At 54.8% G+C, this 25,108-nt stretch overlaps 7 protein-coding genes across 7 annotated transcripts; 5 read left to right on the top strand and 2 right to left on the bottom strand.

Moving 5' to 3' along the window:
• Nucleotides 1-2,000: 2,000 nt before the first annotated feature.
• P884DRAFT_202785 (carbonic anhydrase) lies at nucleotides 2,001-2,666 on the top strand (the record flags this gene model as incomplete). The annotated part of the gene is made up of 1 exon (XM_069438455.1): nucleotides 2,001-2,666. The coding sequence occupies one exon, from the start codon at nucleotides 2,001-2,003 to the stop codon at nucleotides 2,664-2,666; it is 666 nt and encodes a 221-aa protein (XP_069296936.1).
• A 548-nt stretch (nucleotides 2,667-3,214) lies between these two features.
• Nucleotides 3,215-3,751, top strand: P884DRAFT_278408 (uncharacterized protein; the record flags this gene model as incomplete). The annotated part of the gene is made up of 1 exon (XM_069443178.1): nucleotides 3,215-3,751. One exon carries the CDS (start codon nucleotides 3,215-3,217, stop codon nucleotides 3,749-3,751), a length of 537 nt encoding a protein of 178 aa, XP_069296935.1.
• A 2,454-nt stretch (nucleotides 3,752-6,205) lies between these two features.
• P884DRAFT_278407 (P-loop containing nucleoside triphosphate hydrolase protein) lies at nucleotides 6,206-10,910 on the top strand (the record flags this gene model as incomplete). Its single annotated transcript, XM_069443177.1, has 14 exons — nucleotides 6,206-6,360; nucleotides 6,422-6,516; nucleotides 6,591-6,823; nucleotides 6,892-7,171; nucleotides 7,231-7,464; nucleotides 7,528-8,201; nucleotides 8,274-8,436; nucleotides 8,499-8,751; nucleotides 8,795-9,019; nucleotides 9,084-9,155; nucleotides 9,248-9,363; nucleotides 9,414-9,598; nucleotides 9,660-10,093; nucleotides 10,178-10,910. The coding sequence occupies 14 exons, from the start codon at nucleotides 6,206-6,208 to the stop codon at nucleotides 10,908-10,910; spliced, it is 3,852 nt and encodes a 1,283-aa protein (XP_069296934.1).
• A 1,254-nt stretch (nucleotides 10,911-12,164) lies between these two features.
• Nucleotides 12,165-13,441, top strand: P884DRAFT_202391 (FAS1 domain-containing protein; the record flags this gene model as incomplete). The annotated part of the gene is made up of 2 exons (XM_069438423.1): nucleotides 12,165-12,302; nucleotides 12,383-13,441. 2 exons carry the CDS (start codon nucleotides 12,165-12,167, stop codon nucleotides 13,439-13,441), a joined length of 1,197 nt encoding a protein of 398 aa, XP_069296933.1.
• Nucleotides 13,442-15,575: 2,134 nt separating this feature from the next.
• Nucleotides 15,576-17,578, bottom strand: P884DRAFT_33242 (putative diphthamide synthesis protein-domain-containing protein). The gene has a single exon (XM_069445789.1). It carries the CDS (start codon nucleotides 17,558-17,560, stop codon nucleotides 15,848-15,850), a length of 1,713 nt encoding a protein of 570 aa, XP_069296932.1. The 5' UTR covers nucleotides 17,561-17,578; the 3' UTR covers nucleotides 15,576-15,847.
• A 455-nt stretch (nucleotides 17,579-18,033) lies between these two features.
• Nucleotides 18,034-20,206, bottom strand: P884DRAFT_309309 (major facilitator superfamily domain-containing protein). The gene is made up of 2 exons (XM_069445165.1): nucleotides 19,184-20,206; nucleotides 18,034-19,065 (listed from the first exon to the last, which is right to left on the bottom strand). Exons 1-2 carry the CDS (start codon nucleotides 19,878-19,880, stop codon nucleotides 18,131-18,133), a joined length of 1,632 nt encoding a protein of 543 aa, XP_069296931.1. The 5' UTR covers nucleotides 19,881-20,206; the 3' UTR covers nucleotides 18,034-18,130.
• A 2,573-nt stretch (nucleotides 20,207-22,779) lies between these two features.
• P884DRAFT_270567 (soluble quino protein glucose/sorbosone dehydrogenase) lies at nucleotides 22,780-24,614 on the top strand (the record flags this gene model as incomplete). Its single annotated transcript, XM_069442365.1, has 5 exons — nucleotides 22,780-23,076; nucleotides 23,204-23,593; nucleotides 23,668-23,676; nucleotides 23,784-24,139; nucleotides 24,383-24,614. The coding sequence occupies 5 exons, from the start codon at nucleotides 22,780-22,782 to the stop codon at nucleotides 24,612-24,614; spliced, it is 1,284 nt and encodes a 427-aa protein (XP_069296930.1).
• Nucleotides 24,615-25,108: the final 494 nt, after the last annotated feature.

Genomic DNA, 25,108 nt, shown 5'->3' with positions numbered 1-25,108 from the left:
ACGACAGTTGTCGTGTCGCCCTTCACCGACGTTCCCCCTCTGCTTTGCGACAGGGTAGTGGTCTGAAGAAGGACGGGCCACAAGCATGCTGTCGAACACCCGGCTGCTTCATTAACTGAAGTTACCTTGATCCTGCAGATATCTTTCCTGCGAGAGGCGCCATTGCTTTCGCCTGGGCATCGTACAGTGCTTCAGTCGGTGGTGAGTGTTGTGTTGTTCCGGTTAAGGAGGAAAAGCGGTTAGAGGAGAGAGTCTAGACGGTGAGGGGAGAAGAGTGCGGGAAATAAGGTTGATATATTATTACCATCCAACCCTCCTGCGGCCGGATCCCCACCCCCACACCTGCTTTCCCAACAAGATCCTGTAGTAATGCGCATACTTTGTAGTGACCAAGATATGACAAGGCCTACCCCCACCTTGATGGGATGTCCTTGTCATCCATTTACGTCTTCGAAGAGCGGGGGCTGGAGCAGATGGGTTGGGTGGGTACGCAGTTCGCTATGGCGTGGTTCAACTTTGGACGTTGGACGCACAGCTGCTCCTTTGACTGTCCCTTTTGCGCCTTGTAGTTCCTGTGGTTTCAATGACACATTCATTCGACTGCAGGGTCCTTCACCTTGTCCTCTCTTCCACTAGCTGCATTAGGTGGCTCCGTTGCTGTCCCGGACGTCAAGCGACATCAGAGAAAAGCCGGACAAGACCGGGAATGGCATGTAACAAGCCCGGCTCTGCAACCAGGTAGGCCAGGTTCAAACATAATTACCCACGCCATAATACATGCATCTCAGCCGGGATGCATATAACGGTCAATCGCGCGTGTTGCTGCTGCCCACGCCCCACGTCGTCCACCGGGTATTGGCGGCAAAGGTTTCGCGCCGGCCAGCTCGGCTTCACACAACTGCCGGTATCGGAGGATGGTTGAGAACGATTAGGAGAGAAAACAACTTCCCCAAGTTGAGCTGAATGGAACTTTGACTGTTAAGTGAACTGAGCAAGTTAGGATAAAGGTCACCGTGAGAAAGGCGTAGTTGGTATCTCAGAGAATGGTCTGACATTAACACTCTAAGATCCAAATATTGGCCTTCTGAGTAGCGAGCCTCTTACCTGGAGACGAAGTTCGCTCAGAATCGACATCGAATGCCAAGAACGAGGGAGAGATCGGCGATCAAGATCCGTGGAGAAAGACTAGTCGCCAAATTGTCGTTAGGGTGGAGCTGGGAAATCCCGCGCCAAGGATCCCATAGATCACTTGTTGAAGAAGGCCCGTGCACTCCGTACGGAGGTGCGTCTGGATAAGGTATGCAACATCGCTGAAGATAAAGAAAGGAGAGAGGCGGAAAGCAGAGTAGGTATTTACCGCTGTGGAGCTGAGGTACCTAGGCTGATTGATGTCAACATCAATCCCTGCCCAGCTCTGGTAGTTTCAATTTCTCGAACTCAGCTTCAGGTACTGAGATTTCGCACTGGGAAAGATGTTTGGGGCGTGTTGAAATGATGAAGGGTTAGGGCTGGTATCTAATCCCGAGAGCTCAACCATTGGGCGGTTAGCGCGATTCAACCCCCCATGAGTTCCAAGTTCCAGCCAAAGTCCCAGTACAAACCCCAGCGAGCGACGGTATTTCGTCATAGCCGCGCCTTCCACGGAGTACACAGTAGGCCCTGATTGTGGAGATCCACTAATTGTTTTTGAAGGTTTCTGCAAGACCTAATAATAAGTGCTGGAGAAAGAGTTTGGGACCGACTGAGCGGCAGCCATGGTCACTACACGTGTCAGTACTACTAGACTTCTTTCGCAGCCGCTCACTCGGCGCACACTTTCCCAACAGGGGCTCTTGTCGAGGCCGATTTTCGCAACCACAACACGGTGCATATCCTGCCACTCAAGCCCTTTCTCCTCCTCATCAGCACTCTTCTCCAAGCATACCGCGCCCACCACGCCCACCACGCCCACCACACAAGCGCCCAAACCCAGCAAACCGCCCAAACCGGACTGGCGCACCATGGCGCAAAAGGACATCACCAACTACCTGCGCGTGACGCACGACCGCGTCTTCGAGCACAACCGCAGCTGGGCCGAGAACAAGAAGGCTAGCGACCCGGACTTCTTCGTCAAGCTGTCGGCCGGGCAGGAGCCCGAATACCTGTGGATCGGGTGCAGCGACTCGCGGATCCCCGCGGAGCAGATCACGGGGCTGGAGCCGGGCGAGGCGTTTGTGCACCGCAACATCGCCAACCTGGTGTGCAACACGGACCTGAACGTCATGAGCGTCATCACGTACGCGGTCGAGCACCTCAAGGTCAAGCACATCGTCGTGTGCGGGCACTACGGCTGCGGCGGCGTCAAGGCGGCCATGACGGCCCGGGACCTGGGCCTGCTCAACCCCTGGCTGCGCAACATCCGCGACGTGTATCGTCTGCACGAGAAGGAGCTGGACACCATCGCCGACGAGGGCGCCCGCTACGACCGCTTGGTCGAGCTCAACGTTTACGAGCAGGTGCGCAACGTGATCAAGACGGCCTCGGTGCAGCAGTCGTACGCCAAGAACCGCTTCCCCGTCGTGCATGGCTGGGTGTTTGACTTCAAGGACGGGCTGCTCAAGGACCTCAAGATCAATTTCGAAACCATCTTGGCGGACATCCAAAAGATCTATGACTTGACAAAGTAACGACCCGACGAGGCGAGCGGGAGTTGGGAGGGTTCTGCCGTTAGGGGACCCTGCTGTTTGGCTGGCGGTTGTGTCGGCCATTTGATTATTATTAAGCCAGCGAGGTGTCCCGGTCATGTTCTGGCTTTATCCCCGAGCAGCGTGCTCATATTAGGGGTGAGAGTTGTCGCCTTCAGGTGTAGCTTGTGAACCTCTACAGCAATATATAGCTGGCGATGATATATTATACCCGACAAGTGATATCGAATGCCCTACGGCGACAACGCCCCAGAGGAGACCCGAATCTTAGGCAGCTGGCATACGCTCATTACTCCAGGTACATCGCTGCCCTGGCACGACCTCTTTGGCTTGGCTGCGCCGAGACCAGCCGAGCCAAGCATTCAACATCACGGAAAACGAAGGGTAGAATTGGCGCCTACTATATATTATTAGAACATCAAATCTGTTTAGAGCTGCTAGAACGGGGAACAGTTGCTGTATTTGAGTTGAGCTCTGCAGTACTGGGTTACACCTAAGGGTGTTCAAACAAGCTTGGAGAGGGCATATTAATGACGCGCCGCAGCACCGCCGAGCTGCAGCGCAACTCCATCGTGGCCGTTTTCCTGCGCATGATCGAGTACTACGAGGGCATGCTTTTTCTCACCACCAACCGGGTCACCGACCTCGACCCCGCCTTCTACAACCGCATCCACGTCGCGATCCAGTACGCGAACCTGGGCCCGGAGGAGCGCCGCAACATCTGGAGGCAGCACCTCGCCCGCGCGGCCAAGGGCAACCGGAACCCCCGGCTCTGGAACGAGGGTGCCTACCGCCTCCTGGGCGAGATTGCGACGAACGGCCGCGACATCCGCAACGCCACCCGCACGGCCGCCGGCATTGCCCGGTCCATGGACAGGGACCTAGACATTACCCACGTCGTCGCCGTGATGCGCAACAACTTCAGCGGGGATCGCGACTTTACAGACAGCGGGGCTCACGACGGGCCTAAAGACCTGAAGGTTTCTGCTAAGGACCTGGAACAGGTGTTTGGGGAGCTGATGAAGGTTCATAAACAGCTGGAGGGCAGTGATAACACGACTGCTTGACAAGGTAGGTTTACAACATGGGGCATCAAGGTCGCTTACTTACCGACTGCATCAAGCAATGTTTCCAGTAATTAAGCAACTTGAATGTTTATAGTTTGCTTATCTATTGACCTTGCTTTAAACCTCATTCAGGGGTAAGGAGGCGCTCAGAAAAGGTTCAAGAGGCTGCACCCGCAACAATGACATGATGGAAACCAATATTTCGATGCTGCAAGGGGGGGATAAAGACGCAAGAAATGACCAGCGAACCCAAGACTTGACCCAAAACTCTATGATCCAGTTCTACCAAATTCATCCCGACAGCTAACTAGGACAGGAGAGTTGGCATTACATCGGGCGCTATACCGGATATTGGCCGTATACTCCACCACAGACGGTGCTGATAGTGTGTCCCATCCCTCCCAGGCAGCAATTTCACTCGATCTTTTCCCTGCCTGTTTGTGGTGGTGAAAGAGCTCTGGATTTATCGTCACACAGACCAAGAACCCCGCCTGAAACCAGCGGCGCAGGTACGTGGTGATGATGTCGTCGGCGCCGTCTTTGGCGTACGCGTTATATTCCTTTAGCGGCGCTGTAGGTTACTGCGTACGCGTAGGTGCAGATGGGTCCTTCGGAAATGTGGATGAGGCGAGTCCGAGGCTTCGGGGTGAGCATGATGTATTTACTCGCCTGTGTTTTCCCTGTATGCCGCCTCCTCAGGTAATAGTGTGCTGTCGAAGATGGACACTATGATGCAGTACGTTGTCTACAGACGCGTCCATCATGTAAGGTTGGATAAGATAAGCCCTGTGGATCTGGCAAACGGGCTGGCAAACGGAGGGTTCTTTGTTCCTATCCTCTACTTATATAGAGCCACAGGGCCCGCCAACGTAGGAGACATTGCACTTTTGAACTATTTTGAACTTACCAACTTTCTTCTATCTATTGGAACCACTATCTTCCATCACACTACCCCGGTTGGCGGCACACCATCTCCGCAATGGCCAAGCTAGAGAAGGTCCCGCTCGAAACGACGACTATCTTCTCGAACTGTTGTTACAGGTCCTAAGTTAGGTTCCATTATCACTGCACGGAGGGTGGGCTGCAAAGAGTCTTACACCCAACGTTCCATTTCCGATGAACATATGTCCAGACCAAGAACTGTGATAATAGCGGGTCGAGAGGTTGAAGCGCCAGACACCCAGGCACAGAAAACAACAGCTCATGCCTAGAAGAATTCTGCCCAGTTTCTGAAATGAGGTTCTCATAGTTTGAGTTTTGGGGTCAACGACTGTAGAACTGGTATTAGGAATTGGAAAACAAGGAGAGCCGCCGGAGGCATGAGGGACTCAATTCCCAGGTTGCACCGAGGAAGTGCTTCAAAGGTCCCCTTCGCGGCAAAATTAGGAACCCAGCTCGGCCTTTCACCGGCTTACACCTGAGCCACAGCCTTCGTGAAGTGAAAAAAATATCAGCCCAAGCCATCCGAGGTGGTATTGTCCATTCTCTTCTTGAATGCATGTATAGTACTTAGCTATTGGATGTACCTAATATACAAGACAGTACTTCTCTTGTGTCTCTTTTTACCAACAAGTCCTCTGCAGGGAAGGTATATTAGGAGTTCAGAGAAGTAGGAACTAGCGACCTCCGGTGAAAGGCGCACAATTCTGGCAAGGTAGGGTACCTAAGTTGCCAGGTTCCCACACTGATCGTGTTAGAAGGTCGTGGATGCAGCATCACCCTGCAGGGCATTATACGAAACCTGGATCCTAGTCACGTTTATTTTTTTGTACTTGGGCTGTCTTGGCACGGTGTTGCAGCATGCAGTCTCACTCGCATTGCAGCAGCCATTCCAGGCCGCTGTCTGTGGTAGTTGCATGGGTTCACGCAAGCCAATGATTATCCTTCCCCGCAATGCCGCCATCGCTCGTTCTCGCCATCTCTCGTTCTGAGCTTGGGTCTGAGTACTAATTAGAACATTTTCCCACAGTCTCCCGTGGAACGGAACCCCGTTCTTGAACAATCCCTGTACCCTATTAACATTTTGAGGCCAGAGGCCGTTCTCCTCGGCGACGATGGCACACGAGGGCATGATCCATTTTGTTTCCACGGCCAACGCCGCCATCTTCCTACTCTACCTTCCCTTCCGATGCTGGGAGTTGCACAATTCACGCCACGGATACCTCCCAGGCCCGCAGGCTCGCATTAAACTGGTCAGTGAAGGTTTGAAACGTATGTGTTCGCGTGTGGTGCTAATCAAGAACATACAATAATTATTAACCAGGGCGTGGGAATCGTTCTTTCCGTTTACTTATTTCTCCGCCTGTTCTCTTTGCAGCTTGAACCTCTTCTTCTCCTGTCTCTTGCAACGTCACTGGTTGCAGTGCTGGGTTTGAACCTGCTCACGTACCTGGAGCAACGCCGGGCGACCAAACCCTCGGACTCGGCAACGTTGTACCTGCTCGCGTCAGTGCTATGCGACTCGGTAGCTCTGACAGTGCCCTCTGCAGTCCGCCGGCCCCCGCCTGCTCGGTGTTTGCTGCACACCTTACTACTGGTCCTCGAGTGCTTCGTACCGCGGGCCAACCAGCCGGGTACACCCCGGGAGAACCAGGCCCCGGAGGACAATGGCGGCGCTTTGAGCAGGCTCCTCTTCGCTTGGATCAACCCTTTTCTCCTGCAAGGATACAGGAGCCTGCTCCTCAGCTACGACTCGCCACCCCTCCCCCGAGATTTGGGCGCGAAACTATTCAGACAGGCTATGGTTGAGTCGTGGAACCGGCGAGGTCAGTATTAACCGTACTTTCCCCTCTTCGGTGTATGTAGGAATTCTGTATTTCGGCGCTGACCTGCTCCACAGCGAGACCCGAGACAAAGGTGGCATTGCCCCTCGCCTTGTTGAGGTGTATCCGACGGCCCTTTGTTGCTCCGATCGTACCTCGGCTCTTTCTGATTCTCTTCCGATATTCCCAGCCGGCTCTGATCCGACAGTCCATCCAGTTCGTAACTGATGACATTCCCTCAGCTGCTGGCGTGGAAACTCGAGGTTACTGGCTTGTGTTGTCGGCTGTAACCATATATATTGGTCTTGCTGTGAGTTGGGAAGCCGTTGTTCTGTTTGTGAATTTCTCTGCCCTGACGTTATTACCCACTATTGAAAGGTCTCGACGGCAGCATACCAACACAGGCTGAATAAGCTCAGAGTGGTGACCAAGAGCGCGCTCGTCGGTATCATCCACCACAAAACCATCAGCTTGCCTAGTGCGACACATGACAACAGCGAAGCAGTTACCCTCATGAGCACTGATGCTGATGGATTGGATGGGGTGGCTGAAATGTTCCACGAAACATGGGCTCAAATTCTGGAGGTGGTCATTGGAATCTTTCTATTGTCTCGAGAGGTCGGCTCGATTTGGCCTCTTCCCCTGATCCTTATATTCTGTAGGTTCAAGAAACCCATGGGATTGTATGTTACTGCTAATGAATACGTGATTTTGCAGTGTGCTCCCGCATGAGCCGCTACGTGGCCAAGCACTTAGGGCCTCGTCAAAACGCCTGGAATACCGCAACGCAACAACGTGTGGCAGCGACAAGCTCTATGCTCAGTTCCATGAAGGTCATCAAGATGCTGGGACTGCAGCACTGTATGGCCAGCTTCACATGTCGTCTGCGCGAGGAGGAGCTGAAAACAGCATTGAGAGTCAGGTGGATCATGGTGTATTACAATGCCAGCGGTTCGTGTCTTGTCCCTCTTGACCACCTGGACGAGCTGGACTGACCTTTGCGTGATTAATTAGCTAATCTATTGGGCATATTTTCCCCCGCAATTACCTTGACGCTCTCTGCCCTTGCCGCCGCGCGACGTGGCCTTGCCCTGAACGCGGAGACGGCGTTCACTACAATGGCCATTTTGAGCATGGTCACGCACCCTGCCAACATGGTCATGACCATTGTGCCCCGCGCAGTTGCGGCATTCGCGGGATTCGAGAGAATCCAGGCCTATCTCCTTAAACCGCGGTTGCTCGACGGAAGACAGACCCGACCGTCGGCGGGAGAAACAGCTGGTTTGGCGATCAAGGTACACGACGTTGTGGTTGGCGAACATCATTCGATTCTGAACGGGGTGAGCATTGGGGTGAACTACGGCTCGTTAGTCATCCTCTCAGGCCCAGTTGGGTCAGGCAAGTCGACGCTGCTTCGGGCGATCCTGGGGGAGATCCGTCCTGTCCATGGTTCGATTCAGGTGGCATCACGACGGATGGCCTACTGCTCCCAGCAGCCATGGCTTCCTAACGGGAGTATTAAGCAGGCTATCCGCGGCGTGGCCGACAACCAAGACGATATTCAATGGTATCAGCGTGTTCTGGAAGCTTGTTTTCTCAGCCACGATCTTGAGCTTCTACCCGATGGCGATGAGACGGAGATCGGAAGTGGCGGCCTTAACCTCTCTGGCGGGCAGAGACAAAGGGTGGTAAGTGTGGTGAACTTAGGTCCCGTACGTGGAGTTAATGTAGAAGGGGCTATTATTAACCACATCTCCAAGGCCCTGGCGCGTGCATTGTTTGCCCGATGTGACATTGCCCTTCTGGACGATATTTTCAGTGCTCTAGATGGAGACACAGAGATGCGAATCTTTCGACACTTGTTTGGGCCAACAGGACTCTTCCGACAGTTGAACACAGCGGTAGTCCTGGTTACAAATTCCGGTAAGTGTTGACCTTGTTTCTATTGACCTGCAAATACGTATTCAGCTAATCGATACTCCTAGCACAATTTTTTCCACCCGCCGACCTCATCGTGGTTCTTGAGGGCGGTAGCATAAAAATACATGGCTCCTGGGAAGAAATAAGACACAAGGCCCACTCCTCGATATCCAAGTTCGGTCTTCAGCATCAGAACGACCGCGTCGTTGCTCCCGCCCCGCTTTCCAACTTTACAAAGTCGAATGCTCAACCTCAAATCAGACAAGAAGCAAAGGCTGATCTCGTCAGGAAGACAGGGGATCTGGGGCTCTATTTTTAGTGCAGTTGCAGGTGATCTACGGTGGTAGGGAGAACCTTCGAGTGCTAACTTTGCGGCCATTAACTTAGGGTACTACTTCCGCTTTGTTGGCCTGTTCAACCTTGCTCTCCTCGCCGGCTGCACCGCATCTTACTCCTTCTTCATCACCCTTCCGCAGCAATGGCTTAAGCTGTGGACGGAATCCAGCGGCCAGAACCAAATCTTCTATGTACTCGGTTTCATCCTGTTGTCACAGTTATCATGGACTTCCACCAATGGGACAATGTGGTAAGTTATATCTAACCTAGGGGGATAGCCATATTCCCGTCCTTAACCAACGACTTGTTTATAGGTCGGCGGTGATTCGGATTGCCCCTCATTCTGGGCTGATGATTCACCAACACCTCCTCACTATTGTTTCGAAGTAAGTGCACTCACTCCGGTAATTACCCTGCATAGATGCTCAAGATCTGTGATTTTCTGATCAGCTAGCTGATGATTATCTCGGGTTAATAGTGCCCCTCTGTCGTTCTTTTCCAACAACGACAACGGCTCCATTCTTGCCCGGTTCGCTCACGACATGCAGCTCATCGACAAGCAGCTTCCTTCTGCACTGGCCAACTTGGGGAACCGTAAGTCACAATACAACGCCCTTTCTTCAATAATCTAACAATGAGCGTAGAAATCTTCAAACTCTTGGCGCAGGTCTTACTGCTGTGCATAGCACAGAGGCGGCTCGCCTTATCTCTCCCAGTGTGTGGAAGTCTGGTCTGGATCATCCAGAAGGTCTACCTCAGGACATCACGGCAGCTTCGGTTTCTGGAATTGGAATCTCGTGCAGCGGTGCTATCAAGCTTCCTCGAGTCGGTGAGTAGAGTTGTAATTACTATATTGGACCCGAACGTTGCTGACTCGTTCTCTGGAACAGGTTGAAGGTCTTGAGACGATACGATCGTTTGGTTGGCTCAGCGAAATAACTGACCAGAACAATAAGCGATTGGAGGACTCACAGCGTCCTGAGTACCTCCTCATGTGTCTCCAGCGATGGCTAAATCTGGTTCTCGACATGATCGCCGCTACGGTAGCGATAGGCATCATTGCAGCCGCCGTCGCCCTTCGCGGACAGATTCAAGCCGGACAAGTTGGAGTGGCACTCAATATCATGCTTGTGGCCAACACGACTTTGCTACGGCTGATCGAATCGTGGACAAGTTTAGAGGTTTCTCTAGGTGCGATTGCCCGGTTGCAGGCGCTTGAAACAACGACGCCGTCTGAATTCGACAAAAACGCCATCTTTGAGCCACCCCGTGGGTGGCCGACTCAAGGACAAGTCGAGTTTAAGGGTGTTACCGCGGCATACAAGTAAGTCTCTTGTTCCAAGCTGCAGTCCGAACTCCATTTAAGGACGCTAAATGCTGACTCGGGGCCTGATTGTTGATGCAACAGCGCCGAAGCCGTCGCCTTGCGGGGTGTGAGCTTGACGATCAACGCAGGCCAGAAAATAACGATCTGCGGCAGAACTGGCAGTGGCAAGAGCTCCTTTCTCCTGGCGCTCCTCAGGATGCTGGATGTGCAATCAGGCAGTATCGAACTTGACGGCGTCAACATCGCCAAAATCCCGCGCGACTTTCTGCGGCAGCGGTGCTTCGTGACGGTATCACAGGACGGGTTCCTTCTACCCAGTGAAACACTTCGCTCCAACCTCGATCCGGAATGCTTGCTTGGCGACGACTATATCATCATCGACACTTTGAAGAGGGTTGGTCTCTGGTCACATTTCTCTCCGGCGGGCCAGTCTTCCAAGGAGTATTATCGCGGTGATGGGCACCCGATTCTAGATCAGAAGCTATCGTCCTTCTCAGCCTTCTCAGCTGGCCAAGCCCAGATCTTCGCCCTCTGCCGGGGAATTCTCAAGGCCGAAGCTCTACGAGCCGACGGCGGGCGGCCCGTGGTACTCCTTGACGAGGTCACATCTGCCCTGGACTCAAGCACGGAGTGGGCTGTGCAAAGAATTTTCGAGGATGAATTTGCAGCAAAAGGGCATACCATCATCATGGTTTCCCACCGTCTAGGGCAGCTATCCGAGTTTATGCATCCGAGAACGGATCTTGTTGTCCCCATGCGGGATGGGAGGCTGGAGAGCGCTGTGAGCGACTTGAAAGGAGCGGCAGGAGATTGAGAGTCCTTAGAGAAGAGAGGTTGGTCAACTCTGGGTTCGAATACATGTATGAGTCCAGAAACGCGTTGGTGAGAACGTGGTAGCGGAATAATTGCTGAAACATACCTAACTAAAGGATATATTAGAAGTACTAGAGCTTCTAAACCATTAGCTAATTATATACTTGCTCTAGCATATAAGGTGCTCGCGAATACTTTGACTATTCCCTTTATCTATAAATATCACTTGTGTTTTCTCCTTTATAGATAGTTTAATAAGGTAGCTTTTAGATCTTCAAGCTACCCGCTGTAAAGCACTCTCAAATGCTCCTTCAAGCTTGGCGCTATATTTGACAGATAGGAATCCAGCCAATCTGCCAATGTCCGTCAAGCTTGGCGCGATTCCTTCAACAAGTCTAATATCGGCCGACCAATAAGGGTCTCGTCGATAAATATGGTTTCGAACAGAGGTGAAAAAGGGTCGCTTGCAACCCTGGAAAGAGCTTGTGCGCCCGCTGTGGCCGCCAAACGCCTTGTCCTCCCCCCACATACGCGCGCGCGGACGCATGCCACACCAATACGGCTCAAGCCAGAAATCAGGGGAAGTTCAATATACAATTCAATACCTAATATAAGCCTACCATCTATACATACACAAGATATATATAGATAGTTATATACTTCAAGATACATAGATTCTAAATATACTACTTACTTAATAATATAGGTAATATATATAGAGATATTAATAGTTAAAAAAACACCTACCTTTTTGTTAGAAAAATGCCAAGAAATGCTAAGCAAAGACATTCAAAAGTCCAAAAAACTATATTTTCTATCAATATCTCTACACGTATTATCCGCATTATTAATCAGGTAGTAGAGTTCAAATCTACGTATCTAAAAGTATATAGCTATCTATACGCGCGATACGCACGTACAGGTGGTAGGCTGATATTGGGTGCTAAAGCTTTTCGCTGGCTCTATCTGGCCGTCAAATTCCCCCGGGGGTGCGACCGCGCGCGTGCGACCAGAGCGGACAAGGCGTTTGGCGGCCACAGCGTATCTTTGGTACATACATGACACGGCATACTTAGAGGAGCTTGCAAGGCTCGAAAAAAAAAATCAAAAAAACAACGTACTACTACCCCGTGGTGCACACCATCGCGGTGGTATCGACTTGTTTGTCGCTTAATAATCGGTTTTCCCTGGATTTCTGTCCTAGGCAGCTTTGCCTTCGCAATCTTTTGACATTTACCCCCCTACCACGATCACCATGGTCCTACTCCGACATCCCACGGCCGTTCTGGCCCTCATTTCCTCCCTTCTTCTCTCCCCGGCCGTTCAGGCTGCCAGCTTAGAGAGCGTGCTTGCCGACCAGGCCAATCTCACCATGTTTCGCGGTCTTGTCAAGGTGAGAACATCGAATGTCTACCTAATTAATCAGTACAAGGGCATGTTCCTCCCCGGTTTGGCTGGGACTGACGGCAGCAGAAACACGCCGAGCTCTTTGCCGAGCTGCCCAAAAACATCACGGTGGCGGCGCCCAATGACTTTGCCTTCGATAAGCAGGCCGACTGGAGCAGCTACGACAAGAACACCATCCAGGCAACGCTCAAGTACCACATCCTCAAGGGCACGATCGACATGCCTTCGATCGTCAAGGGAGACTCGATCTGGGCCGCAACGACGCTAACCGACCGCAACTACTCGACCGTGACGGGGGGCCAGCACCTGATTCTGACCAAGCAGCCCGGCGGCGAGGTCGTCTTGACCTCGGGCTTCGCCACCCGCGGCACCGTCGTGGTCGAGGACCTCCAGTTCGATAGCGGTCTGGTCCAGATCATCGACTCCGTCATGCACGTGCCCGAGACGCTCGAGTCGACGGCCCGGAACGCCTACAAGGACCTGGCCGCCTTCGTCGGCGCGCTCTACGCCACTGACCTGTACGACGAGGTGGCCGGGTGGGAGGACGTGACCATCTTCGTGCCACGCAACGCCGCCTTCCAGCAGCTGGCGGGCACCTTCGCGGCCATGGACCGGCAAGACCTGCGCCGGGTGCTGCGCTACCACGTGGTGCCGGGCCGGCTGTCGCACGTGTGGGAGCTCCGCAACGCGAGCGCGCTGGCGTCGGCCGACGGCGGCACCGAGGTCGCCATCACGCGGCAGGCCAACTCCATCTTCGTCAACTCGGCCGAGATCATCCAGCCCGACATCCTCCTGGCCAACGGCGTCGCCCACCTGATCGACAACGTCCTCGACCCCGGCCAGCCCGACGCGCGCCCGGACTTCTCCCTCACCACCCAGCAGCCCCCCGTCTTCACCCCGCTCGGCACCGCCACGGCCACCGGCGCCAACGTGCCCACCCCGTTCGTCTCCAACCTGCCCTGCACCCCCAGCTGCGTGGGGGGGACCCGGGCCACGGCGGCGCCCACGGGCTCCGGAGGCGCCGATTCGAGCAACGCCGGCGGCGCGCTGCCGAGGTGTACGGGGCTGGCGGGTGCGGGCCTCGGCATCGGGTTGGTGGTGGGCGCCATCATGGCTGGCTTCTAAAGGATGGGCAGGGATATTGTACATACCAAGTAGCGTCTGCCTACCGACCTAGCTTACCCGCCCGTGCTCCTCTAAACCGCTGGGTTCATTGACGAGGCAGTTGGGGCGAGATGTTAATTATATTAGAAGTCGAATCTCTTTGTATGCGCTGATACCCCACTTTTTCCTTTCTTCGAGGGAAACGAATATCAAATTTACGTCCAAATCAAAAACATACTCCTGTCGTATTGTTTTCTCCAGCACCTTCACGTGTCATGGTTGGCTATGATTCATCGGGAGTGGTGACGAAACGGTCTTCTACCCGAGGAGTACGAGATGCGAGATCGCGTTGCACCATGACACGGCACAGCACCATCTCAACCCGAGAGTCCGGACATCTCCTTTCAAACGAGCCCCGGAAATGCTTTTTCCGAGGCTCTTGATGTCGTCCGCATTTGCTGCCGGGTGCCTTTCTTCCCATGTTCGCTCGGCTGAATACGGACATCAGGAAATAATGAGGTCCTTGTGATCGACGGCCCCTTACGTGCGGTATAATTAACAGCCCTAAGTGCCTTCTATAAGGCTTTCGGCTTTCCACCAGCGCGTCCCCCCTTTTGCCATTGGAAGCCGAGAGGGTTGCTAGATGCTACGATCCAGTAGACCACAACAGCACCAACTCCTCGAGGAAAAAAAAAAAAAAAAAAAGGAGACAGTCAAACCATCCACATATCAACCATCAATTAATGGCACTTGCGCAGGTCACTTGCCCCCGTGGCGCCCAACAAGATTTCCCCTTCCGCCGCATTCCGATTTACCCTCTCGACAGGGCAACCGCCTTTGCCGCTGTTGTCGTGTCTTGCGCCCTAGCATCTGCGGCCGCCGTCGCTGCTGACTCGGGCCAGGGGCCCACCCTCTCCTCCCGCCACTCTCGCTCGCCCTGTTCGACAAGCCCCGGACACGCTGTCGCGTTTGGGCTGGTCCTGGGCGCGCTCGGCTCCTGCCTGTTCTGGCTGGTCGGGTTCGTTCTGCTAAGGGTCTATTATGTCGTCGTCGGGGCGTGGCAGCGTAATACCGCGTCGGCGTGGGCAAGGAGGCGGAGGGTGTAGTGAAAGCCCCAAAGATGGGGCCCCGGAAGAGGGGAGGGGAAGGGGGGGTAGGGGAAATAGAATGGACAGAAAGGGAGAAGAGAGACAAAAGGTTCGGCGATGAACTGTTAATCGGGGTGGGCGTGGTAGCGGATCCGACTAGCGGCGGACGAGGGTGTTGACCGCAATGGTGAGCCTCCTAGCTCCGACCTCTCCGAGCGTCGAGCAGCCCGATGTGTGTCATCACTTGGCCAATGAAAGAAACCTGACAAAGTTCAGCCGCAAAGGGTACCTACACAGCATGGTGGAACTGAAGAGGAACAAGCCTGGGCTAGCTTGGGCCTTGATTGTGTAATAATATTCCCTGCTGACCCTCTAATTACTCTTACCATCCACCACCGTTCCGAGACTGGGCGTCGATTGACACAGCTCGAGATTGCACTCCTAAAAGAGAAGAGACTGACTAGTCGCTTGTAGGTTCGACAGTTATCACATCATGATATCTCGCAATCATTTGATTATCCAAGGGTCAGAAACAACTCAGGGGCAGTCCACAGCACTCATACAGGTGTCGGGCCAGGATTCCAACGTCACGCAATCTCCCCTTTGCTCTAGTACTGTTAGACAATAAGGTTCCATAATCTGGCCTATATCTGATTAGGGGTCTACATTCACCTAATTCGCATGTCAGTTGACATTCCGGCAAGATGCTTGCGCTCCGTCCTGAGTCGTCAACACCACAACACCACAAAGGCCTGGTGCACGACGAAGCTTGCTCCTCAACTCCCGCTGCAAGCATGTCGTCTTTATCAGAAAGCCCTCTATCATTCTTCTGTTCCCGAGTAGATCACGCCAAATTTGGCGAGAACCTGCTAATGCCCCCAATCAATTTTGTCTCTTCCGGCCTTAACCCAGCCTGATATCAGGCGCCCACGGTTGACGGTTGTCCAGTGCTTGCAGCAAGATGATTGGGGTGTCTCGAGATTATTCGAGATGAAACCAAAGACTTATACTGAGTGACCGGCGTGAGAGCAAACTGAAGAAGAGTTGAGGGATGTCGAGCAAGCCGCTGCCGACGAAGGGGGGCCAGCCATGAAATACGTCCCAGGTGTGGAGCACACGCAGCTCAATCCATCGACGGGGAGTTCCGCCCCGGCGAGTCATGGGGACACCAAGAGCTACCGTTCCCATTCACGCTGCGAAGGTCACTCCCTCCAGCAGCACATATGGGTAAGACCACAACGGAAGAGGGAGTCTTCGCATGGAGCCGAAAGGAAAAGATGCAGTGGGGGTCAATATGTGCGCATTCCGATTCTGGCTCTCGCACGGCTCCCCCTCCTAATTACCTCCGCTCTGCAGCGTCACCGACTGTGTACCCCCTGGCGACACCACTCCTGCCCTCCTCGATAGCGGCGCTCTCCTCCATGACGTAGTCGCTCCCGAGACCCTGCCAGGTGCGCTGCGACCGGAGGTATTCGGCGCCAGGGCTGACCACCCCGTTGACCGTGGCCAGCTCCGCCTTGGGCCGCAGGGCCAGCGCGCTGCTCGATCTGGCCTGCCCTTCTTCCGGTCGCGTCCCTCCCTCCTGCTTGGCCTTGCCGTTCGCCCTCGTTGTCCCGCTCCTCATCGGCCGACTGAGACTGACCAGCTTTCCGGTCCTCAGATCGAACTCGGGCGGTGCGGACTCCTCCTCCTCATCCTCCTCCTCCTCCTCTTCATCGTTCCTATCCTCGTCCCTGCTCCCATTGACCCTCTCGTTCTCTCCTCCCATATCCATCTTACCTCGTACACCCGCCTCCTCCCCCGACACCTTCTCCTCCTTCTCCATACCGCTCGCCCGCCCGACGGCTTCGATGCCGCCCCACCACTCGCCGGTCCAGACCCTCTTGTCGTCCCCGACGAGGGCGAGGTCGAGCTCGAAGGGGGTGACGATGGGCCGGTAGTAGTCGGCGGCGTCGCCGTCCTCGACGAGGCTGCTCTCCCAGCAGCCGACGACGACCCAGCCTTCGACCTCGGCAAAGTTGGCCAGCTTGGCCGGGTTGAGCTTGCCGACGACGACCGTGTAGCTCTTCTTGCCCGCCGCGGCGATCCGCGCCCGGATCGCCTCGACCGACGACAGGTAGTTGGTCACCGAGAGCGTGTTGACCAGGATGCCGATGATGCCGGCCGAGGCCAGCGTCAGCAGGCGGGCGTACCGGCGGCCCAGGAGGCGGGCCGTCGAGAAGGCCGGGGCGGACGACGTCGCGCCGCTGCTGGGGTCGCTGGTGGGGTGGATGTGGAGGTCGCGGACGCGGGAGGAGAGGGCGAGCAGGAGGGCGGTCGGGGGGGTGGAGATGTGGAAGATGGAGTGGGACTTGAGGTCGACGGCGGAGGGGTCCGCGTCGGTTGCTTCGGCGCCGGGAAGGACGAGTTTGCGGTTGGGGATGGCGCCGGTCGGGTCGTGAACGATGGCTGTGGAGAGCAAGTTGGCGTAGCCACGTTTGTGCAGCTCGGACGCGAGCGCTGGCACGTGGTCCTGATAGGTCACGTCGGCCATGAGGACGACCTCGGCGTTCTTGTCGGGATATTGCTTCTCGAATGCTGCCAGGGTCTCGCCGTGGTCGAGGTCGTGGTGGGTGAAGACGTAGACGACGGGGAGGCGGGAGGTTGGGGAGAGGCACGAGCGGCCGTAGTGCACCACGACGTCGGCATTGACGTGCTCGGCGGCGATCTCGTCGACGCAGCACGCGCTGTAGGAAGTATCGGCCAGGATGTATATCTTTTCCGGTCGTTCGGATGGATCGCCGGACCGGCCGAGGGACTCGAGCTCTGCGTTCAGTCCTTGGACCACGCGTGGCCCATCTCGCAGCATGTGGTCGGGGAACTGGAGGGCTATCCTCTTCCACCCGCCCTGGCGCACCTCCCTCGCCGTCCGAGCAATCTCGTACACGGCGCGCAGCTCATCGTCGGATTTCGGCGGGGACTGGGCGTCGGCTTCGGGGGAGGTCACAGCGTACTCGAAGACGTGTTCCGCCGGGGTCGAGAGGACGGGCGCTGCTGATAGTTCGGCCGTCATGGTTGCGAGACTCGAGAAAAGAGGGTTGGCTCAAGGTCGCAGGCGAGGTCGACTTTCGGCCGAAATTTTTGGCGGGGTCGTTGTCCAAAGCCAAACTTGCCCCGCGATTTGGGGGTCGTCGGGTAACTGTGGGTCTTGTTGCTGGTCCGCCGCTGGCCTGCAGTGGCCGAGCGGTCGAGCCCACGGCCACCAGCGCGGGTCCGAGAGGCACAGGAGGCGAGCCAACTACCTTAACTACCTAAGTATGTACTGTACATACCTCAACTTCCTTTCCAAGATCAGTCGGAAACTCTTTAACACATCATACTCGTCGGCAATATAGAGCGCCTTCTGAAAATATTTGCAAAGTCAAAACAAATCGAACCAAACCGGCTTGCATCAACCAATGATGAAGTACTGCGCATCGTATTTACGTTACTTGACATTAATTGTGGTTTTTGACTTGCTCTAGACGTTCTATGCTAATTAGATACCCCATATGAATTTTCGCTGCCGCTGATGCACCATCCAAGCACCTTGTAAAAAAAAAAAATCCCCTCTCTATATCTATCCGACTTCTCCGCAGCTCAATCAGAAAATCTCACGCGGATCCCATCCAGCCCCCAGAATTCGGGCAGTGGTGTAGCACCCTAGCGCAACAAAGTACGACACGCCCGCGAAGATGACCAGGTTCCTCCAAGCGCTCTCTGACGATCCCAAATCCAAAATGGCGCCTCCGATCGGCACGCTGCTGAGAGTCCCGAAGCTGGCCACCATCATGGCGGTCGAGAAGAGGCGTCCGTACCGTCGGTGATCGCACAGCTGGCCGAGGCAGACGGGCACCAGCCCCAGGTTGCTCCCGCTCGCGATCCCGAAAAGCACCGCGTACGCGATCAGCATCGCCTGCGAGCTGCCCGCGGGCAGCCACAGCGCCAGCACCGTGATGACGCACAGCGCGATGGTCACGATGATGACGTTGAAGCGCCCGAGGCGGTCGGCCAGGAAACCCGGGAGCACCCGGCCGAGCACCGAGCCGGCGTTCAGGTACGACAGGAGCAGGTAGCTCTCCGTGGCGTCCTGGCCGTGGGCGACCGCGTACGAGACGATGTACGTCAGGGGCACGAACAAGCCCCACTCCATGAAGAAGATGCCGATGGAGGCGAAAGCGAACCGGGCATCCGTGAAGACGCTGAAGTCGGGCCACACCGACTGCACCTTGCGCCGGCCGTCCTGGCCCTTGGCGGGCGTCAGACGCGTCTTGATAAAGAGATTCGACGGGACGGCCAGGCCCAGCATGATGAAGGCGAGGACGCGGCAGCTCCATGCGAACCCCACGCCCGGAAGCAGCGCCCTGAGCAGGACGGGAAACACGACACCGCCGACACCGCCGGCGGTGGTCGCGATCCCCGTCGCCAGCCCCCGGCGGACGTTGAAGAAGTGCGCTATGGCTCCGTAAGCCGGGCTGTTCAGCAGCGCACCCCCCAGGCCTCCGAGAACCGAGTAGGTGAGGATGATCTGGTAGTATTCTGACGTCTCGTCAGCACCTCGAGGTCGACCAAGCCAACATGGGATTTAGGGAAAAAAAAGAGAGAGAGAGAGAGAAGAAAGAAAGGCAAGAGGGATAAGGGGAGAGAGACGACATACCCTCGCACCAGCTCAGCAGCAGCAAGCTCAGGAAAATCAGCCCGGTGCCGGCCGCGACCAGCACGCGGGCGCCGAACCGGTCAAAGACGGGCCCGACCTGGATGCCGACGAAGAAGACGATGAAGAGGTAGAGGCTGAAGATCCAGCCGATCTCGGACGACGTCTTGTGGGCCAGCTGGTGGGTGGTGAAGTACGACTCGAACACGGCGGCCGAGTTGATCAGGCCGAAGAGCGACAGCATGGCGCAGAAGGAGCCCAGGACGACCAGCCAGGCCGTCAGGCCGCCCTCGGGGAAGTCCACCGTCGTCGCGGCCGAGGGGTGCAGGGTCAGGGCGGCGCCGGTGGGGAGGTCGTCGTCGACGCCGCAGCCATCATTGTTGTCATTATTATGATTATCATCATTATTACGGTTGTTGGTATTGTTGTTTCTGTGGTTGTGCTTGTTGTAATCACCATCCTCGTCGCTGGGGCTGTCCGAGCTGGCTTGTTTTCCCCCGGTGATGGCGGAGGTGGTGGTGGTGTCCTTCTGGAAGGTCCCGGGCTTATCGGCGGAAACGGTGTCGCTGGAGGTGGAGTCCGGTATTAATCCGGCCTTTTGGGGGTCGGGCAGGGAGAGGGCGGACGAGTCGCTGGCCGTGTAGCTGGCGTCGCTAAGGCAAGCGACCGCCGGCCTTACGCCATCGTTCTTCTCCCCCATCTTATCGCGGCCTTTCCCTATTATCGGCTATCGCGACAACAGGACGCGCCGGGAAAGCCGGCGTATGGTGGATTCGGCTCGGTCCCCGACAGCCCCCGTGAAGGGTGCCACTTTCTACGTACGGTTCCTTGTATTTAATAATTGATTTTGTTTCGTGTGGTCCTGGTCGCAGGTGAAGACCGATTTTCGCGTTCCGGCCTGATGAATCCGGAAGGTTTGTAACCACGGCGGAGTGCAGCAGAGATGAAGATTGAACCCTATTAATTGACACAAGAAAACAGTTTGATGACGTGATGGCAGATGTCTTTTTTTTTTTTTTTTTTCAAAAACTCGGTGAGCTCTCACTGCAGAAGAATATATTTATTCACTCGGTTTCTGTCGTCTTCTTACGTGACCGAAATAGAATTTTTGCCTGGGTCTCGGCTCTCCTTCTCCACCTTCCCCATTGCAAGGTAGTAATAACAGGTAATGACAGCAAGCTACGGCCCTCACCTTTGCCGGCAGCCGCCGCTCTCCTATCGCCCACGCTTCGGTTGCAAAACGGTTGAAAGGTTTGCTGCAACATGTTGACTCCATATGGCAGTGTGACAGATTCCAACTGTGCCACTGTTCAAAAGAGCACAAAGATCCGACTTCCCTCGTCTTGTGTTTCGGCGCCCCGTTCCCACCTCCTCCGCCATAAAAAAAATAAATAAATAAAATAAAATAAAATAAAATAAAAAAAGCTTTGACGGCCTTGAACCGGAGACCGCCATCGCCCGGGCCTTGGCAACCCCCAACAGCCGAAGCTAACCAGAGACGTGAGGTGAGATCCAGCGGAGGGCAGTTCGCACCTGGAATTGTTTAATAATTATACTCCGTAATCCCGGACATTGGCACCGAGACACCACCGCCTTGGACAAAATAATTAGACGCTCTATCACCTGACGCGCAAGTCCTCTGTAGGAGTCAGCACGAGGTCAGAGACTGGATCTGACCCCTTTCGGGTCGGGTTACTCGGGAGGGGAAGCTGGTCTCGTGCACACACGGACGAGATCGCGCTCTCCCGCCAGTTTCACCCCAGCTGTGCAGAGAGTGTGTGCCAGCAGCGTGGACAGCGCTGGTCAAGATCGGCCGTCACACTGGCCCAAAGCATCCGAAGCATGTATACGGAGTATTATAGTAGAGGTTGTTGTAGGGAAGGTAGGTAGATAGGCCGGGTAAGCTAATAGGCCATCTGCCAGTATGTGTTGGCGCTTGTAGACCGGCTGCCGGGATCGTGGCGCGCCGGAGGGGGCATCAGCGTGTATGGGCGGTGTGTCTTGCTGCCAATTGTGTAATTACTGTACATACAGTACGTCCATACGTATACATGTACATACAAAATCAGATTGAGTTATTGCGCACTGCCGGTGTGACGTACAGTACATCATTGTCAAACAGTCGCACAAACAAGGCCTCCTTGTGCTGCTTGATCGGGGTTGGTGTATTGTATGTATGTAATCCGTACAGCACATGCAGAATATCTTGGAGGTCCCCTATATCCAGACCCGAAAGCATTTGACCTATTATGTGGTTAGATATGTATGTAGGTCATTAGGTAATCCGTACATACATACTTTTTTCGCTACGTGGATCGATAAGGTAGAAGGGTATTCCGTGGAAACATGGGTCTTCCCCGCTAGGAGAGGACTAAACGTATCACCCAACACCATACGTTCTACACTACCCGAAACTTGGTAGAACAAATCTTGGCATATCCTATCCTACGCTCTGCCTGACGATTGGCTTTGATCAGTTTCCTCTCCTAGTATCGCAAACCAAAGCTACTCTCTGCCTCTGAACAAGCGGCAGGTACTATTTGGCAAGGGACCTAATTAGGTGACTAGACGATGCTGTATTAGTCGGTGCCAGATGCACCCTCAGAAACTGTTCTAGCGCATTGGACCCCTTAAACCTGGGGACACTACCTAATTAATTCATTACGTGACGCAGGCAAGCAAAGTCGACGAGGACGTCCATCACCTTGAACATTCGATCGATACTGCAGTGGCCTTCGAAATCAAGCCGTTAACAGAACGCACTAGTCAGATATGTATGGCCGGATGTAACAGGGCAAAAAAGGAGGGAAGGAAAGAAAACAGAAGAAAATCAAACACCCTTTCGTTTCTGCTGTGCAGGCTGCGGTGGAACGAAGGACTGCAACTGTCGCAAAGCCGCAGAGAGGGTCAATAACAACCAGCTTGGCGAAGGGAAGATCCCCACGACTTATACGATACCAAGCGCCGGCGTATATTGCGATTGGGCGAGTCGGACAACCATGGTCCGGCCCTTTTACCGAACAAGACAACCCCAACGTTGCTCTAAGCCGACGCTGCGACCGGTTGAATGTCGCAGCATGACCGCCAAGGAATCACGGATATGACGGACCCCCCGCTTCTTGCAACGCATCGACGAGCGTCTTTGGTCTCCAACCATCCCTTCGTTGCCGCTTGGTGGCAGGGGCGATTAAGGACAGTTGCAGACTGGGAGGGAGCACCTAATTTGGTTGAACCCCGGTAGATGGGCTTGCAATTTGCGACCCGGTCGAGCTCTCATGGGCTTATAACTGAGCTGCTCCCTCCCCCGTCGAATGATGAGAAAAGGAGGATCGAACGGTTCAGGAGAGCAGGTTTATATATGTTGTATATACCATCTAATACACTCTCGTGGCCGCATTCTTCTCAGTGCCGGAGATAGAAGCTACCTAATTAGGCACTACCTGACCTTTAGGTACATAAGCCGATCATCATCTTGCTTTTGATCTTTCCACTAATATTAACATGGAAAAGGCATTAGCAGCGAACTCGCGCGGCGCAGGCAGGAGACGACGTTTGATACTCGGGAATTCGTCTTTACGCCAAAGCCTCGAGTCGGAATCATGGGCCCTCACAGCACCCTCCTGGCGGGCGTCATTGTCCTGGCCGCCTTGTTGGTGACCGACGTCTCTGCTCAATCCTGTCCCGGCGTGACCGGCCGGTTCCAGCCCAAGATGGGCTCGGGGTACAGGTACAGCGTGCTCGCGACCGGGCTCCGCAACCCTCGTCACATTGCCGTCGACGCTGCGGGCAACTTGTTGGTGGCCGAGGCCGGATCCCAGGCCGTTCGTCGACTGGTCCTGCAAGACCAGGGAGACATTGTGTGCGTCCAGTCTAACACACAGATCATAAGCGGATCGGTAAGTACCTAATTAATTAATTACCTAGTTGAGCTGGGCATGCGTCTCGCCAACGAGTATCCCCCTTAATTATCTCACGCCAAACCTCCTTATTCTATAAACACACGCTTACACACTTCCTCCCAAGACAAACCACGGGATCGCACTCAGCGCCGACGGCAAGACGCTCTTCACCTCGAACCTCGCCAGCGTGACGGCCTGCTCGTACGACGCCGCCACCGGCCAGGTCGGCCAGGCCAGGCCGATCGTGACGGGCATGTCCTTCCAGGGCAGCCATCCGACCCGCGCCATCGCCACGTCTAAGTGGAGCCCGGACACGATCCTGGTCGCCCGGGGCTCCCAGAGCAACATCGACACCCTGGCCGTCGACCGGGCCGCCGCCCGCAGCATGATCAAGACCTTCAGCATCAGCCAGGGCCTGCAGGCCGCCCACGACTACGCCACCGGCGGCGAGGTGCTCGCATGGGGCCTCCGCAACATTGTCGGCATGACCGAGGATCCCGTCTTTGGCGGCATCGTACGTCCATCCCTATGGCTCCTATGTTTTTTTTTTTTTTTTTTTTTTTTTTTTTTTTTTTTTTTTTTGTGTAGGTGTGGTGTGTGTGTGTTGGGGAGGGGGAGAAGGTGAAAGGGGAAAGGGGCAAACCAACCGAAGGGAAGAGAACGAACTCGCTAACGCCGTCTGCACCCCCCTACTTCACTTCCAGTGGTCCGTTGAGAACCAGATGGACGACTTGCGCCTCAACGGGCGGGACATCCACAACGACAACCCGGCCGAGCGGCTGAGCTACCACGGGATGCTCAACGATACCGAAAACCGGTACAAGGGCCTCAACTACGGATATCCGTCGTGCGTGCCCGCCTGGGACCCCCAGAATGTCGGCATCGACGGCCTGCTGGTCGGCTCCCTGTTCAAGCCCGACAACGTGCCCAACGTCGACGCCAACGAGTGCGCCAACAATCGCATGACAGGCCGTCTGCACTTCCACGCCCACACCGCCCCGCTCGACATCAAGTTCAACAAAAACAGCACGGCCGCCTACATTGCTTTTCATGGAAGCTGGTGCGTTCTTCTTTTTCTTTTCGTGCCCCCCCGGCCCCCCCCCCCCCCAGGGTTTGCTTTGCCCATTCCTCCTGTCTTAGTTCCGCTTGTTTCTTCCCTCGAGGGTGATTAATTAAAGGATACAATGGAAAGCATGGAATCGAGAGAGATCAAAAAAAAGAAATAAAATACTCGATTCCAAATCGAGTACCTAATTTACAAACTCACTCCCACACGTACACTCACACACGCACACACATATAGGAACCGCAACCCGGCTGATGGCTACCGCGTCACGCGCGTCGACTTTGCCGACGGCCAGCCCGTGCACCACGTCACCAGCAAGACGGCCCAGGTCCCCGTCATGGAGAACAGCAACATTGGCGCCTGTCCCATGAACTGCTTCCGCCCCGTCGGCCTCGCTTTTGACGAGAAGGGCCGGCTGTTTGTGTCTAGCGACTCGTCTGGCGAGATCTACGTCATTTACGGTGCTTAGGGGCTAGTAGATAGGAAGACATTAGGAACTAAAGGAAAAGAAGATAGGGATTAGGTTAAGTTGTGTTTATGATTCTCTTGGGCATGTTGTACCTAAATATCTGAATTAACATTTTAACCATGAGTACGTATTCCAATTTTGGCAATCACTCATAGATGTGGCCCGTAAAGGGAGGAGCGTCCCCTTGTGCTTTGTACGTCGCTTTGTCGGTTTTTGCTGAATGGGTGGTCCGGTCCGCAGGCGTACCTGATCACTCAAAGCCGCCTCTCTTACAAAACATGGCACTAATTAATATGCATAAACAGGCGAATTGGCGTCACAAAGTGTGAGAAGCGTGCAGTACAAGCTTCTCTCGCATGCTCCACAAGCGCCCAGGGCAACGTGTATTGCTCGCTAAACACATTGGCCATTCCCTTTGTCTAACGTAATCCATACCCTGCTCGCGCGGCTACCCTGCTCGCGCATCAACACCAGGGACATCTAATTTCCACCAA

This window comes from Thermothelomyces heterothallicus (assembly GCF_042370625.1).
Source record: "Thermothelomyces heterothallicus CBS 202.75 unplaced genomic scaffold P884_scaffold_14, whole genome shotgun sequence".
NCBI classification, from domain to species: Eukaryota; Fungi; Ascomycota; class Sordariomycetes; order Sordariales; family Chaetomiaceae; genus Thermothelomyces; species Thermothelomyces heterothallicus.
Note: the sequence above shows the minus strand (reverse complement) of the source record. Positions and strands in the feature narration are given on the sequence as shown.

Excerpts from the sequence above, each read along its gene's own strand:
- P884DRAFT_309309 (XM_069445165.1), bottom strand. The coding sequence starts at position 19,880 with ATGGGGGAGAAGAACGATGGCGTAAGGCCGGCGGTCGCTTGCCTTAGC. Across the intron at positions 19,066-19,183 it reads GCTGCTGAGCTGGTGCGAGG|AATACTACCAGATCATCCTC; the intron begins GTATGTCGTCTC and ends ACGAGACGTCAG.
- P884DRAFT_33242 (XM_069445789.1), bottom strand. The coding sequence starts at position 17,560 with ATGACGGCCGAACTATCAGCAGCGCCCGTCCTCTCGACCCCGGCGGAA.